The sequence below is a fragment of the Phodopus roborovskii genome, unplaced genomic scaffold, assembly GCF_943737965.1.
Source record: "Phodopus roborovskii unplaced genomic scaffold, PHOROB, whole genome shotgun sequence".
Taxonomy (NCBI): Eukaryota; Metazoa; Chordata; class Mammalia; order Rodentia; family Cricetidae; genus Phodopus; species Phodopus roborovskii.
In genome coordinates, this window is record NW_026126525.1 from 100,055 (window position 1) to 114,132 (window position 14,078).

The window sequence follows — 14,078 nt, forward strand, 5'->3', positions numbered from 1 at the left end:
CTTAGTCTGTGTCTAGAGTGGTTTTGAGGCTTTTTTCTGTAGAGTATGTCTGGTACCTGACTTTCTCAATTGAAGCATGATGTTATTGGGGAAAGAAATACAGCTTGCGTTAAAGCTGTAGTCTCCCATGTGACACCAGAAACAAGATGATAAAGAACAGGTAAACTTTGACCTCTGGCCTTCATATACACATGCTTGTGCATACCTGTGTATACCCCCCACACACAGATGGTATGTAAAAATTTGTCTGATAAAATATACAAAAAAGCTTTCAGTTTCAGTATAAAAAGATTAATACCTCACTTATTAAGCAAGTAAAGAATCTCTTTGAATTATCTTCTAAAGTATCCACAAATGGTCAGTAACCCACAAGGGAAATAAATATATTCAGCATAACTAACCATCAAGGAAATGCAAATCAGAATTACAGTAAGTTTCCACTCATACTAACCAGGAACATATAAGCAGATAATAAACATTGACAAGGATATGGATAAATCTGAACTCTGTACACAGCAAGTGGAAAGAGAAAATGGTACAGACACTTTGGAAGGTAATGTTTATTTTCTTAAAAGGCTAAACATACTTACCCCCTGCATACCAATTTCAATTCTGTCTTTATATCCAAGAAAAGTGAAATGTCCACACTGACACATGTGCATGAATGTTTATAGTATTGTTTATAGCATCCATAAAGTAAAACCATCAGACATCTGTCTGCTGATGACTGGACAGATATATCATATCCATATAACAGAAGGGGACTAGGCAACTAAAGAATGTAATACTGATGCGTGCTGTAACACAGTCAAAAAGTATAAAAAATGTTAGTCACAGAAGGCCACACATTCAGTGATACCACTTACATACACACAGGAGAGGAAAGTTTGTAGAAACAGCTGTAGATCAGTGGCTACCTGAGGTTGAAGAGAAGGTAGAAGGAAGACAAGGACATGGCAGTTGAGAGGGTGTGGTGATTGGTTGGTTTATTTGTGTAATGAAAATATCCTGAGGTTGGTTGTGGTGATGGCTATAGAACTCTATGGATATAGTAAAGCCTATCCAAATATGTGAGCTGGTCTCTGTATTGCAGTAGCCCTGCCCCCTTTTTCCTTACTCTTGAGACAGTCTCACTGTGTAACCAAGGCTGACCTCTGACTTACAATCCTCTCTCCCAAGTTCTTGGATTATAGTGTGTGTCACCATAGGTGACTGACTTAATAGCCATACTTGAAAATTGATATTCTTTGTCTTTTGGAAATTCCCTGAGGTACATGAATTGGGCCTATTACAGTGTTTACAGATGTGTTGTGTGTAGAGATGTGTGCATCTTTTGAAAAGGGAGTCATAACTATATCATGTATCTTGAGTGTATTGACTTTCTGAAGGAGACTGTGGCACTTCATATTTGAAATGTGTCCTCCTCAGACTTGGGTCTTGAGTTTCTGTTAACTTTGTTTATCATCCCATATCCCATTTAATTTGCAGTTATTTAGGCTGTTTATGCTTGCCTAAATACACAGTTTGGGACCTGCAACAGTGCCAGGTATGTAGTTGACACCCTAGCTGTGTTAGTATGGGAAATTTTTTGTTCCTCAGTACCTTATAGGAATTAGTGGTTGAATTAAATTCATAGCAGAAAGGTACTTCAAACAATTCCAAAGACACTGTAAAGACCAGCATGTTACTATCAAGCTAGTAAACCACAAAAGAAGTGTACATTATATTGTCACAAGCACTGTCACACATGATTATGTTGATCTAATGACATGACTGTCCTGCTTCCATGGTTTCTCATAGCTTTCATCAAGTCATTGGTCATCATAAATTGAAATTCTTCCCAGTTTAGTCCCTGCTTAGTTATTATTATTTTTTTTAATCTCTCAAGACCTACCTAGATACAGCCCCACCAAACTATGTGTAGTTTCTCAACACAGAACACATTCTAAGGCCTCTGGGCCTCTCACCGTGTCACCCGCACCTTGGTCTCCCCTTAACGACCCAGCGCAGGCATCATCATCTTGCCTCTTCATTAGCTCCTGCTGTGGACTTGTATGTTGATGTGACAGACACCCTGACATCAGATGTGCAGGCTCGTCCTCCGGACACAAGGTCACTGACTGCAGAAGCCTGGTTTGCTCAGTCCTTCCTTAGGCATTAGTGCACTGGCTTGATTTGATGGGCTGTTAAAAACCCATCATGTGGCTTTGGCAATTTCTGTTAACATAATTCAGTTCAGATAGAAAAGAAAAGCTTCAAGAGGGCATACCGCTAACAGTTTAAGTGTTTTTTAGTGCTTCAGCTAAAGGTTAAATCAAATGAAATGTTTGTGGTACTTTGATCTAGCCTTAAAAGTTCAGAGTGAAACAAGTGTGAAGTGATTTATTTCCTGTGACTGGTCATAAATTTACATAGAACCTCATATATTCCTAGCCTTATTACCACCAGCATTAGACTGCTGTCTGAATATTGCTAATGGTTTCAATTTTATCAAGATCCATCAGCTGCCAGGAAGATGCTCAGCAGTAGGCTGGCTGTGCTTGTCTGTGGGGCTGCTTGCAGCTTCCTATATATGACAGACAATTTCTGTAGATGGCTACCCTCCCTTCCCTCTCTGCAAACAAGTGGACAGGATCAGTTTCTCTTGATCCCAAACTCTTTGCCCTTTTCACATGCTGGTGCACAGCTCTTTGCTGCTTCTGAATGTGAATAAATCATTTTATTTCATACATTTTTACATAGAATCTTCAATTTCTTAAATGTTCAGTGTTTTTAATGACTTCCTTATACCAATTCTTTTTTAAGCCTAAAGTTACTTAGTGTTTCAGTGAAGTGTCTTAGTGTTTTAACTTAGACTACTTAAGTACTGCATGTTAGGGTTTTGACTTACAATGATTAAGAAGTCATGACCTCCAGATGATCACTTTTATTGGTTTCCTGTTTGCGTTCTCTGGAAATCTTTTGGTTTGGGTGCTTGTTGCTAGTTTTAATCTTTGTCATGTTTATAATACAGTTTTTTTTTTTTGTTTGTTTTTGTTTTTTTTGTTTTTTTTCCTTTTTGATTTTTTTTTTGAGACAGGATTTCTCTGTGTAGCCCTGGCTGTCCTGGAACTCACTATGTCCTGGAACTCACTAAGCTGTAAGATAGCCACCGCACCTGGCTGTCATACAGCTTTTTATATTTTTTTAAAATTTATTTTATATAACCAAGTCCATTTAAATGAAAACAAACATTTATAGACAATATTTTGTATCATATAGCTTTTTAAAGAAGCTGATAATTAAGAAAAAACTAGAGCCTGGTGGTAGATAAACTTGTAATTCCTGTGCTTGGAGGGCAGAATTGGGAAGATCAGCTTGGCAATGCTGAAGGAAAAAAAAAGAAAGAAAATTCAACAAGTCATTTCCCATTTTCATTTGTTTTCAATTCTGAAATCTGGGAAAACTATTAAAAGTATTTTATAAAGAATTCAGGCCCAGTAGTGGTGGTGATGCATGACTTTAATCCTAGCACTCAGAAGGCAGAGACAGACCAATTTCAGTTTCTGAGTTCAAGGCCAGCCTGGTTTACATCGTAAGCTCAGGACAGCCAGAGCTGTTACACAGAGAAACCCTGTCTCAAAAGACAAAACACAAAACTATCTAAACTTAGGCAGAGGAAGTAAAGTGTTTATAACTTAGCAATTTCTGTGACTTTTGAGCTTCATCTCTACTTTCCTGTATGAAGTGTAACGTATAGTTAATTCTTGGTGTTGTGTATCACCTACAGAAATGTATTTCAACTTACAAAGACTGGTGCTTTACAGACATTGACATACAAACACATATGTACAGAAAAGACTGTGCTTTACAGACATTGACTTACACACACATGCACAGAACAGGTGGGTGCTTTACAGACGTTGACATACACACACACATGCACAGATGGAGCTTCCAATCTGATGTGACTCACTCAGTCTTGGAAACTTACTGCAACTGTTTTGCAGTTCACTCCGTCACATGACTCACTTCAATAGTTCAGACCTTCTCTAGTAGTGATCAAAGTTCATTTGGTTAGGGGTTTTTTTAGGTGTGTGGATAGCTTTTTCCACTTTGTTGTGGATTGATTGTCTTTCAAAATACCCAATATTCTTTCCTCTTTTTTGAATCTCAGAACATGGTACTTGTCTGTACAATGCAATCTCTGTTCACACACAGGAGAGATATTTTAACTTGAAGTAATATGCATCATTATCTATAAAATGCTCTGTAAATATGTTTTATTAATATCTTACTAATTTTATGAATTCTTTGTTCAGACTCAAAATTGAGAAAACATCACTTGTGTCTCTTTAAAATCAAGTGCAAAAATGAACCCTAATATTTGACAAGTTAATGATATCCTATAATGTGCCTAGAAGAAAGCAAACACATAGAGAACAAGTTATCTCTTTTGACCCTGTGGGCACTTACTTACCCAGGTGATCAAATTTTCTCAGCACAGATTTCTCTGCTGTTTAGTCATGGTCTATATTTAGAGGCTTCAAGACTAAAATAAGGACACTTATTTGTTTCACAAAAGAAATTTATCCTAACATAGTGGTTTGATTTTTAGAGTAACTGGAGGCAAGTTTCCACACACTTAAACACACTTCATGATTATACAGTCCCATGGAGCTTTAGACTGTCCATCTCTGAGCCCCTTCCTACTCTGAAATCTCCATGGTGATTTTAATGTGAAATAGCTATAGTGATTGCAATAGTTTTTAGGTTTGAATTTTTACTATCATGCTGTTAGAAACTTGCTGTTTCCTGTCATAGCCTGCATTCATCAGACTATGAACATAACAGTTTCCTGTTTTCTTATTAACTATAAGTGTTTTATGCCATATTCTTTGCTGGTTATTTATCTTACCACTCTCCTTTGCCCATTGCCAAGTGGTTGGGGTTTCCATGCTTTAAAAAAATCCTGAATTCTGATCTCTTTATTGTTAATGCAAGGCTAAAGTTTTGCTGATTTTTAAAGTGGTAAGTATATTCATTGTTATAGTGTGATTTACATACATTCTACATGGCCTTACTTTCTTTTACTGTTTCTTAATGCATAACACGGTGAAGATATCCACACCAGGTAAGAACCAGTGTCCTTGGTCCCCGATAGTGCTCACCTGACTGCTTTCTGGTAATTGCATCTAACATGTGAAAGGTGAATGAGTGGATACAGTTAGGGCCAGTTCAGAGTCCTACCAGCTTCTTAGTGTAGATTGTGAACATTGTGAACTTTCTCTTACTAAATTGGAATGTGAATTGCTCAAAACAGAGTTTAAAATCTTCACTGTAGCCTAAGGAACAAAAACAGATAAAATAAATGTTTAACTACCATCACTCCATGTTTTTTTGGAGTTGCTCCAATATCAGACCTATCCATAAATATGTTCTCAATCATGCACAAGGTCCTAGGCTCAGTCCTCAGTAGCTGAATGATTAATGTAATGAGCTTTTTATTTTTTGGGTGAGATAGGGTCTCACTATTGTTCAGGCTGGGATTACAGGCCTGTGTCACTGCCCTTGTCTAGCAATCAGGTTATATTTGTTGTTTCGTTGGTTGGGTTGCATGTGAGCAGTAATTTTCCTGGGTAGTCTGTTTTAGCACTGTCAAAGATCAAGTTGCAAGTCAGCTTTGAAGCATACTTAATATTTAGGGTTTTTATATTTCTATTTTACATGTATGAGTGTTTTGCCTGCATATATGTATGTATATTATGTGCATCCTCATGCCCATGGAGGCCAGAAGAGGGTGTTGGGACCCCTGAAACTAAAGTTACAAATGGTTGTAAGCCACCATGTGCATGCTGGGAGCCAATCCAGGTTCTCTATAAGAGCAGCACCTCTTAACCACTGAGCTGTCCTTCCAGGCTCCCTACTTTATTTCTTAAGACAGGGCCTCTAATGGAGCCTGGAGCGCTGTGATTCTCCAAAAACCCTCCTGTCTCTAACACCCCCCCCCATTTTGTTTGTGCTGTTGATGCACTTCACCACATCCAGCTTTTCCATGAGTACTAGGGGTGTAAACTCAGAGCCCCACTCTTGGGCAACATACTTTATGTACTGAACTGTCTCCTTAGGCCCTCAGTGCTGTGTTCTTAAAGGCATGAGCTATGCCTTGTGTTGTCCTGCGCTTCTGATTCTCGACAGCTGTGAAGGCAAAGGTTAAGATCCTCTTCAGCTACAGTCAGTAGTCAGGTGAAGACTGTAAATCTACTTGGACCACCAGCCTGGCAAACATTAAGGCAAACCAGAAACGAAATTTCTAAGTGGTCCCGAGGGTATGAACCCTTAGCACCTTTCTAGCATGTGGCTTAAACATGGAAGTCAGAGTTCTTCAGAATGATAGAACCTTTGTGCTGGATTTTGTGCTTTTCGATATAGGTCCTGGAGAACTAACCAGGCAGCTCCAAGAGCTGTGTGCTGGGAAGGACTTGTGGCTCCTTAGGGGCAGGGCTCAAATTTCCCCCTAGGATGCTTTCCTATGTGAGGTACCACTCAACCACAGAGAGATGGCAAGACTAGGAGATGAGTCTTTCTCAAAAGATATGATAAAATGTTAAAATTTATCACAGGATATGGACTGTGGAATTGCTTTCTTTTCTAACTTGTCTTTTGTTATTATGTTATTTATATAATAAATTTATAATAAAACTGAAGGCATAATGCGGACCATTTTGGCAGTCACCTGGCAGCGTCTCATGTAGATCATGTCCTCACAAGAATGAAATGGTTGTAAGTGTGCATGTCTGTAGGTATGTAGCTTTCTTTTTTCACCGGTGTCCTTTGTTGCTCTAGATGCTGACTTTACATCTCTGGGAATATTTGACTGTCCAGTTTTAAGACTGACGAACAAGCACAGTTTCAAGCCAGACAGGGTCTCATTGAGGGTGAAGTGGACATAAGCTCCCACCCCAACCGAGCTGCAGTCTGCAGTTGACACCTACTTGCAAAGGAGAAATTAGTATTAACCATACTTAAGTATAATGTCCAGCAATAGGTGGCCAACATAAAATGAACTCAATGGCATTGTGTTGACTTTTTGTCTCATTTTCTTTATCCCACCTTTTTTTTTTTTTTAATCTAGTGGTGTATTGCTTGTTTATTATGGTTTCTGTTTTTATGTTAGTGTATGTGTGTTCTTCTTAAGCTTTCTATTTTTTTTTTTTTTAAATCTGTTTTGCCTGCTTTTTTACCTGTTTCTTTTCTAAAAAGAAGGAAGGACTAGAACTGGGTGGGTGAGGAGCATCTGGGAGAAGTTGGGGGAAGGGAAACCATGATCAGAAAATACTGTATGAGGGCCAGGCTGTGGCGATGCATATCATCAGGCAGGGGTCTCTGAGTTCAAGGCCAGCCTGGTCCATAGAGCCAGTTCCAGGACAGGAACAATGGGAGAGAGGAAAGGGAGGGAGAGAGAGAGAGAGAGGTGAGGCAGGGAAGGAAAAGGAGAGACAGGCAGAGCAGAGAGAGAGAGAAAGATGGGAGGTGGGCAGGGTTCTTTTAAAAGGGAACACAGTGAATAGACATAGGTGATGCTCTTAGTGACTACAGTTGAGGGCATAACCTGTGAGAGCCCCAATGACAGACAGTACAGATAGATAAATACTAACAGCCAGGGCTATTACACAGAGAAACTCTATCTCAAAAAACAAGAAAAGAAAATATTGTATGAAAAAACTTACTTTCAATTAAAAACAAAAAGACTGAGAAGTGACAGAACCAATAGTTGAGTCAGGCACCTTGATCATGATCTCCTTTGTAGTATAATCTATCTGAGACTTGTCTTTTGGGGTCTTGAGACTCTTCTGGAAGGACTCCTTTACTTAGAAATTGAGTCATGGTGCCTCTATTTCCACTCTACTTCTTAGTGAAGTTCAGAAGTTCTGTAAAGCAGATCAGGGACTATAAAACTTATGTCTCATTTCACCTAGGAATTTCACTATTAAGGCATTTCTGTTGGTATCATAAGGATATTTGTTATTTTTATCCAAGAATTAATAGACAGCGAGCCTCCAAATAGTTTGCTTAAACTATTTGTACTTTTCAAGACACATAGAGCCAGACATCATGATTCAGCCTGTGACTCTCAGCACTTGGTTGGCAAAGGCAGGAATGTCATGAGTTCAGGACTATCTGAGCAACATAGTTTCGTCAGTTGTTTTTATTTCCTGATTGCCCCAAAAGACCATCTGATAAGACCAGAAACACAAAGGGAACACATAGCCTGGAGCAGCAGTGTTTAACTTAAGATGTGCATCAGGGGTTATTCACTTTTACATTCATTCCCAAGCCTGGCCTGTGTCCCCATAAGAGACAACTATAGGAAACAGCTGGTTTAATGCTCCTGGTCCCACCCACCTCCAGGGTATGATTTGGCTCACAACAACCTACCTGTGCATTGTAAGATGGCATCCACTGAGATGTCAGCCAAGACAAGGAGGTTCTTGTTGTTTGGAAGAATGCAAGTCCTGACATTGAGTTTCTTCTCAGCCAGAGTAGCTTCTAGTTGGCCCAGCCCCATTTGGTTTGAACAGAGGGTCTGCTGCAGTGGCATTCATTTTCCTTTATTCTCCTGTCACTCAAGAGTAAACCCAAAGCTTGTATAGTAGACAAGCATCCTGTCTCTGAACTGCACTTCCAGAACTCCACAGCCATTCTTACACTTTGAACATATCAGGCTCTCCTGAGACATTTACAAGGAAAACCCAGATTCCATAATTTTGGTTCCTTAGATAGGGGTGGGTCACTGAAAATCAGTTTCTTGGGAAGAGTGATGGTCTGTTAACTTTAGTTAGCTTCTGAGAGCCTGGTAAAGAGGTTCACAAATACTGTGTTTTCAACAGAAGGCCAGGGCCTCCATGCTGCAGAAGGCCTATCGTTGGCCTTCTACCAAAGCTCCTGGGCATGATTAAGCCTTCCAGTGGATTTGTGCATATACAGCCCTTTCGAAATCATACTCAGTACCCCAAAATTCCCTGTCCAAGTGCCCACTTACAGTCCCTGTGTAGGCCTTCCTCATCATAACCCAGTGCCCATTTCTTAGTGCAAGAGATAGGTAAGGAGCAGCTTCAATCTTACAACATTGTCTCTTACCTTTGTTTCTTTATGGTTTGGTATGTCAGCAGTTCTCAAAGAGGCATTAGGCATCAGCTTTGATGTTAAGAAACTGAATACTCAGCCCATTGTTAATTTTCTGTAGTTACATCATCTGATACAGAGCTCTACAACATACGTTTTGTTAGGGCAAAGGAAAACCACAGCTTTCCAAACAACTGAGAAGTTGTGGTTCTTCTGCCACGCCCCTCCTCTGTAACAGCCAGGAAAGACGGAAGACACGTGTTCCATAATATTTCCTCAGAGGGATCTGGGGGAAAAAAGAGAAAGGAAGAGATTAACTGACTGAACCCAAAACTCAGAGCTATAAATCATGTGTTGCAATATAGAGATGGGATGTTGCATCAGAGCATGGCGGTTGTAATGGAGCTCTGGGCAGCACACCCTGAGAAGTTGTGGTGTTCTGTGCCTTTTTGCTGAAGATTTGGTGCTGAGTTTAAGTTCCCTCTGTTGTGCCAAGGGGCAACATGTTACTTCAGTTTCCTGGTCCCTCTGTATACTTTTCTTCTCTTGCTGTAAGATGGGGGTGTTTCTTTATAGCTGAAAGAATAGCTGGGCCAGATAATTCCTGTACCCAGCCCAGTGTCCCTTCTTCTGTTGTTACATGCAAACAGGGAATTTCTTCCTGGAAGTCTCATCAGGAGAGCCAGGAGGCAGCATGGCAAGGCTGCGATGGCTTTTTTTCTAAGAGCCGTTAGTTTTGAAAGTGTTTTAACACTTCCTGCCTATTTCACATTGCCTTTATCTCAAGATTTGAAAGATAGTGACTAGGAGTTTGTTGAGAACAAGGATAAATGTTGGTAGAAGTGATGAAGGTAGGAACGTGAAGTGTATCTTAGCATGCCCTTTAATCCTCAAGATATTTGGTGGCTATTTCATTGTTTTTGTTCTTCTGCTTTGTTTGTTTGTTTGTTTTTCAAGACAGAGTTTCTCTGTGTAGCTTTGTAGACCAGGCTGGCCTTGAATTCACAGAGAACCACCACCTGGCTTTGCTTTTTTTTATTTTTTTGTTAAAAAAATTTTTGTTTTAAATAGGGAAAAAAAGACAGTATGCAGGACAGATGAAAGAATGTCAAAATTAACATTATATTTGCAGCATAAATTCTCAAGGGCAAGATTAGTATCCAAATATATAGTAAGGGTGTTTGTGCCCATGGTTGTGCTAAGTGTGGGCTTTGATGGAATTTAAGCAAAGAAGCAGCTAACCTCTGCTTTGGGGGAATGTAGTGTAGAGTTAGAAGAGCTAACAGTTTCCCAACACTGAACTCAAGATGGCTTTTTACCTTTTCTTTTTTACCTGAAAATCTCTATGGAGAGAACAGAAGTCTGGTTGCTAAAGAAGAAAGGGGAAAAAACTACATCCTTGAGAGTCCAGTCCCGCCCTGCTTCCTGAAGTGCAGCAGAGAGAAGCAGAAATGATACACACAGTGGCCATTTGTGCCCCAGATTTGACTTGAGTGTCAGTGTGTGTCAGCCTTTGTAATTAGAGACAGTCTCATATATTGCAGGCGGGCCTCAAATTTATTATGTAGTTGAGAATAACATTAAAACTCCAGATCCTCCTGCCTCCACTGCCCAGTGCTACGATTACCAGGTGCATGCACCACCAAGCCTGGCTTATGTGGTATGGGGGTAGAACACACAGCTTTGTGTGTGCTGGGGAAGCTCTCAGCCAACTGAGCTATATCACCAGCCCCACGATCCCAAAATTTAATGATTTCTGAATCATTTTTATAATTTCGGAATTATGGTAAAATGCTTTCAAGAGAGTGTGTGTAATAGTGATGGGTGTTATCTTTGAGTTTGTACCTTCTAGAAATACAGCCGATAGGCTGGCAAACTGATACGCCACCTGTGATTCACCTCAGAGTAAACCAGGGACGGAACAGTATGTTTTATAATGCAGCCAGACCGTCTGTGCTGTGTGTGGAAATCAGGTGATATATAAATGGAGTTCATATTATCTTTAGTACAGTAAAGTTTTAGTTGAAATTGAAACTCTGCTATACCTGTGAAACCTTAGCAGGTTCCTCTCAAGTTTCCATTTCTTAATCTGTAGGGTGAGAACAATAAAAATCTAGTACATAGATTTTTTTTTTTCTAGTACAGTTAGTTAAAATGAGTTATGTTCCATTGGAATGGATTCAAAATCATTATGTCGGTAAGTAAAAAGATCAAGACATCATCTTCCTTGAATACAAATTATACTCTTTTTTATATCTAATAATCTGGATTTTGTTTTCAATAGCTCAGGTGCCTAAAAGGCCAGAGGAACTTCTCCAGCCAGCCACCTTTTGATGGAATCCACATCGTCAGCCATTTGATAGGAGATGATGACTCGTTCCACTCATCAGATGAAGATTTTATAGATAGTTCCTTACAGGAAAGTGGCCTTGCTTTTCCTTTGCACAGAAAACCTGGCTCTACATCTCTGAATCCTGCGTTGGCAGATGGTAGTGAGAGTGAAACAGAAGATGGCTTACTAGTAACTCAAAGGAGTGGGGCTCCAAAGGAACAGCCCCCACAAAGAGAGCCCTATTCAACTACTGTCTGACCAACTGCCAGTCACTGTGACAGCCTGGAGGGCCTTAGGGCAGCAGTCACATGAAGAGAGTTTGGGGGCCATCCCTCTGTCCTGTGTACATATATGTCTGATTTTTATAGCCTCATATGACTGTCTTTGCCAAATGTTTGTTGAATTTCCATTGCCATGGTAGACTGGAATATGCTAATTGGTAAATGGGGTTCTAACAGTATTACAAAATATTAATTTTTCTTATTTAGAAAATACTACTATGTCTAAATGTAAGAACCATTTTAAAATTCAGGACTATGGGAAATTGGATTTTCTTTAAACAAAACTGCTCTTGTGCAATATTTTATCCTCATTGAACAAACTGTACATTTGTGTTTATCAATTTGTTTCCAAGGTGGCTGCTGTCTCTAGACATTTGACCAAAACATAGAGGTGATTTAACTTGTGTTTTGAGGATAATTTTTTCTTCCCTAAAATTTCAGCAGGTCATTGAAGATTGTCAAACACAAACAACTTTTTTTTTCTGTATAATTTCTAAATTATTGTCTGCTCTGAAAGGTTTTTTTGTTTCAGTTTTTAAATTTTATGTGTATCATACTTGTGTGTGTTAGTCAGAATAGTAGCAGGTTAACTGCAGATGTATTTTCTGTACATACTTATAAATCTCTGTCACCCAGCATTGACATCCTCTTACATGAGGAACATTGACAGTGACTGCTTTCAGCATTCCAACAGGACTTCTGTAAATAGCAGGTTAAAAGAAAACTAAACTCAGACCAGACACTACTGTTGTAGCTGCTGTAGTAACCTTTACTCAGCACTCCACACTTGCAGTCTCATGACCGATCTCTGTTCAGACACTACTGGCAAAGCCCTTTATTCCATCTGTGACCAATGAGCTTCACGATTAAAGAGAGGACAACACATGTTATTTCATGCTAATCTATTTAATACGATTTAGCACTAGGTAAGTTCCGAGATGCATAGCAAATATATATGGGGGGGGGGGGGAATCTGAGAATTGTGTTTAAATTCTCTAGTTTCTGACAGATAAAGCCATAAGAGCCCTTTCTTCTTAGTTGTTGCTTTGTATTTATACTTTTTCTCTAGAAAACTGAATGCTTGTTATTTGTAAGTTGAGAAACAATGCTTGCCCATGGAAAGGTTGCCAGCCTGTGATGACTGGATGTTTTCCATGTCATTTTTTGTTAGTAGCCTGAGCCATAGAGGAAGATAAAATGTAGTATGTGTGGAAATACATTTTTGTACAGAATATTGCATAAAGAAAAATATTTAACAAAATGGAGAAGAAACAAAAGTAGTTTTCTTTCTAAAATTATGTAACACCTTATGCTGCATTGTGAGCTAGGCTTTCCCAGCAAGGGTGGCCTAGCTTGGAAACATGCCTTCTGCATCCGGAGCACCCACTAAGTTTATCTATAATTACAAGCTAGTTACTTAGCAGGTTATTAATTCAGATCTCTCTCTAGACTTCTAAAGGTCTATCTGAGTTTTTCAGCTCCCTGCTCTCTGGCAATGTTACTTAAATAATTTTCATTTAAATCAGTTTTCTAAGTATCTCCTTTAGATGAGTGTTCTTTAGCATTTGCAGTCAAGTCTCAATAAGAGTCGATGACAGCACTGCCAGAGACTAGTCCAAAGGTTCTCCATTGTGGTCCAGTACTGTTGTCCAAGAGGCTGTCAGTAGCCCAGTGAAGGAAGAGGGCTTGTAGCCCTGTTTTGTTCTTTGTGTGTGTGTGTGTGTGTGTGGTTTTTGTGTGTGTGGGTGGGTGGGTGGGTGTGTGTGTTTAACCTAGACCCTCTTCATCAAGAAACCTCAGTGGGGCTAGAAGGATAGCAAGACCCTGTGTTCAGTCCCAAGCACCACCAAAAGACAGGCAAGCCCAGAGAATTTCCTAGGATGTCTTCTGGTTTGGAACTAGGTGTAAAAGAACCCTGGTCATTAAATCTCAATTCATTGATGCTCTTCTGATTTGTATAGTAGAAAATTAGAAGCAACATCCATTCAAGGTCTGTGAGTCAAGCCAGATGCAGTGGTGCATACCTACAGTTCCAGCTACTTGGGAAGCTTGAGGCAGGAAGGTCACTTGAAAAGGGCACCAGCTTGGGTAACATAGTAACATTTTGTCTTAAATTTTTTTTTTTTTTAATTCATGTACACCTTAGACATAAATCTTTGTATGTGCTAGGGTTCAGTAGGATACTGTGCCCTGAACTGGCTCCATTTCATTAAAATTGATATAAACATACTGTTGAAGACCTTGAAGCGTTGGATGTGTCCTACTGATGAATTTTATTTCATTGAGGAGTTGAAGGATGTTTTGTGGGAGTAAACATGAGATGACATTACAGAAAACGTTGCAGTCTTGGGATAGCAACC

General features: G+C 39.5%; 1 protein-coding gene across 1 annotated transcript in view; it reads left to right on the plus strand.

The window, feature by feature from the left end:
- The window catches only part of Evi5 (ecotropic viral integration site 5), a 106,824-nt gene extending 94,604 nt beyond the window's left edge, over positions 1-12,220 (plus strand). Inside the window, 1 exon segment of the mRNA XM_051198281.1 lies at positions 11,390-12,220. Within this exon segment, the coding sequence (XP_051054238.1) occupies positions 11,390-11,695 (306 nt within the window). The 3' untranslated portion in view covers positions 11,696-12,220.
- Positions 12,221-14,078: the final 1,858 nt, after the last annotated feature.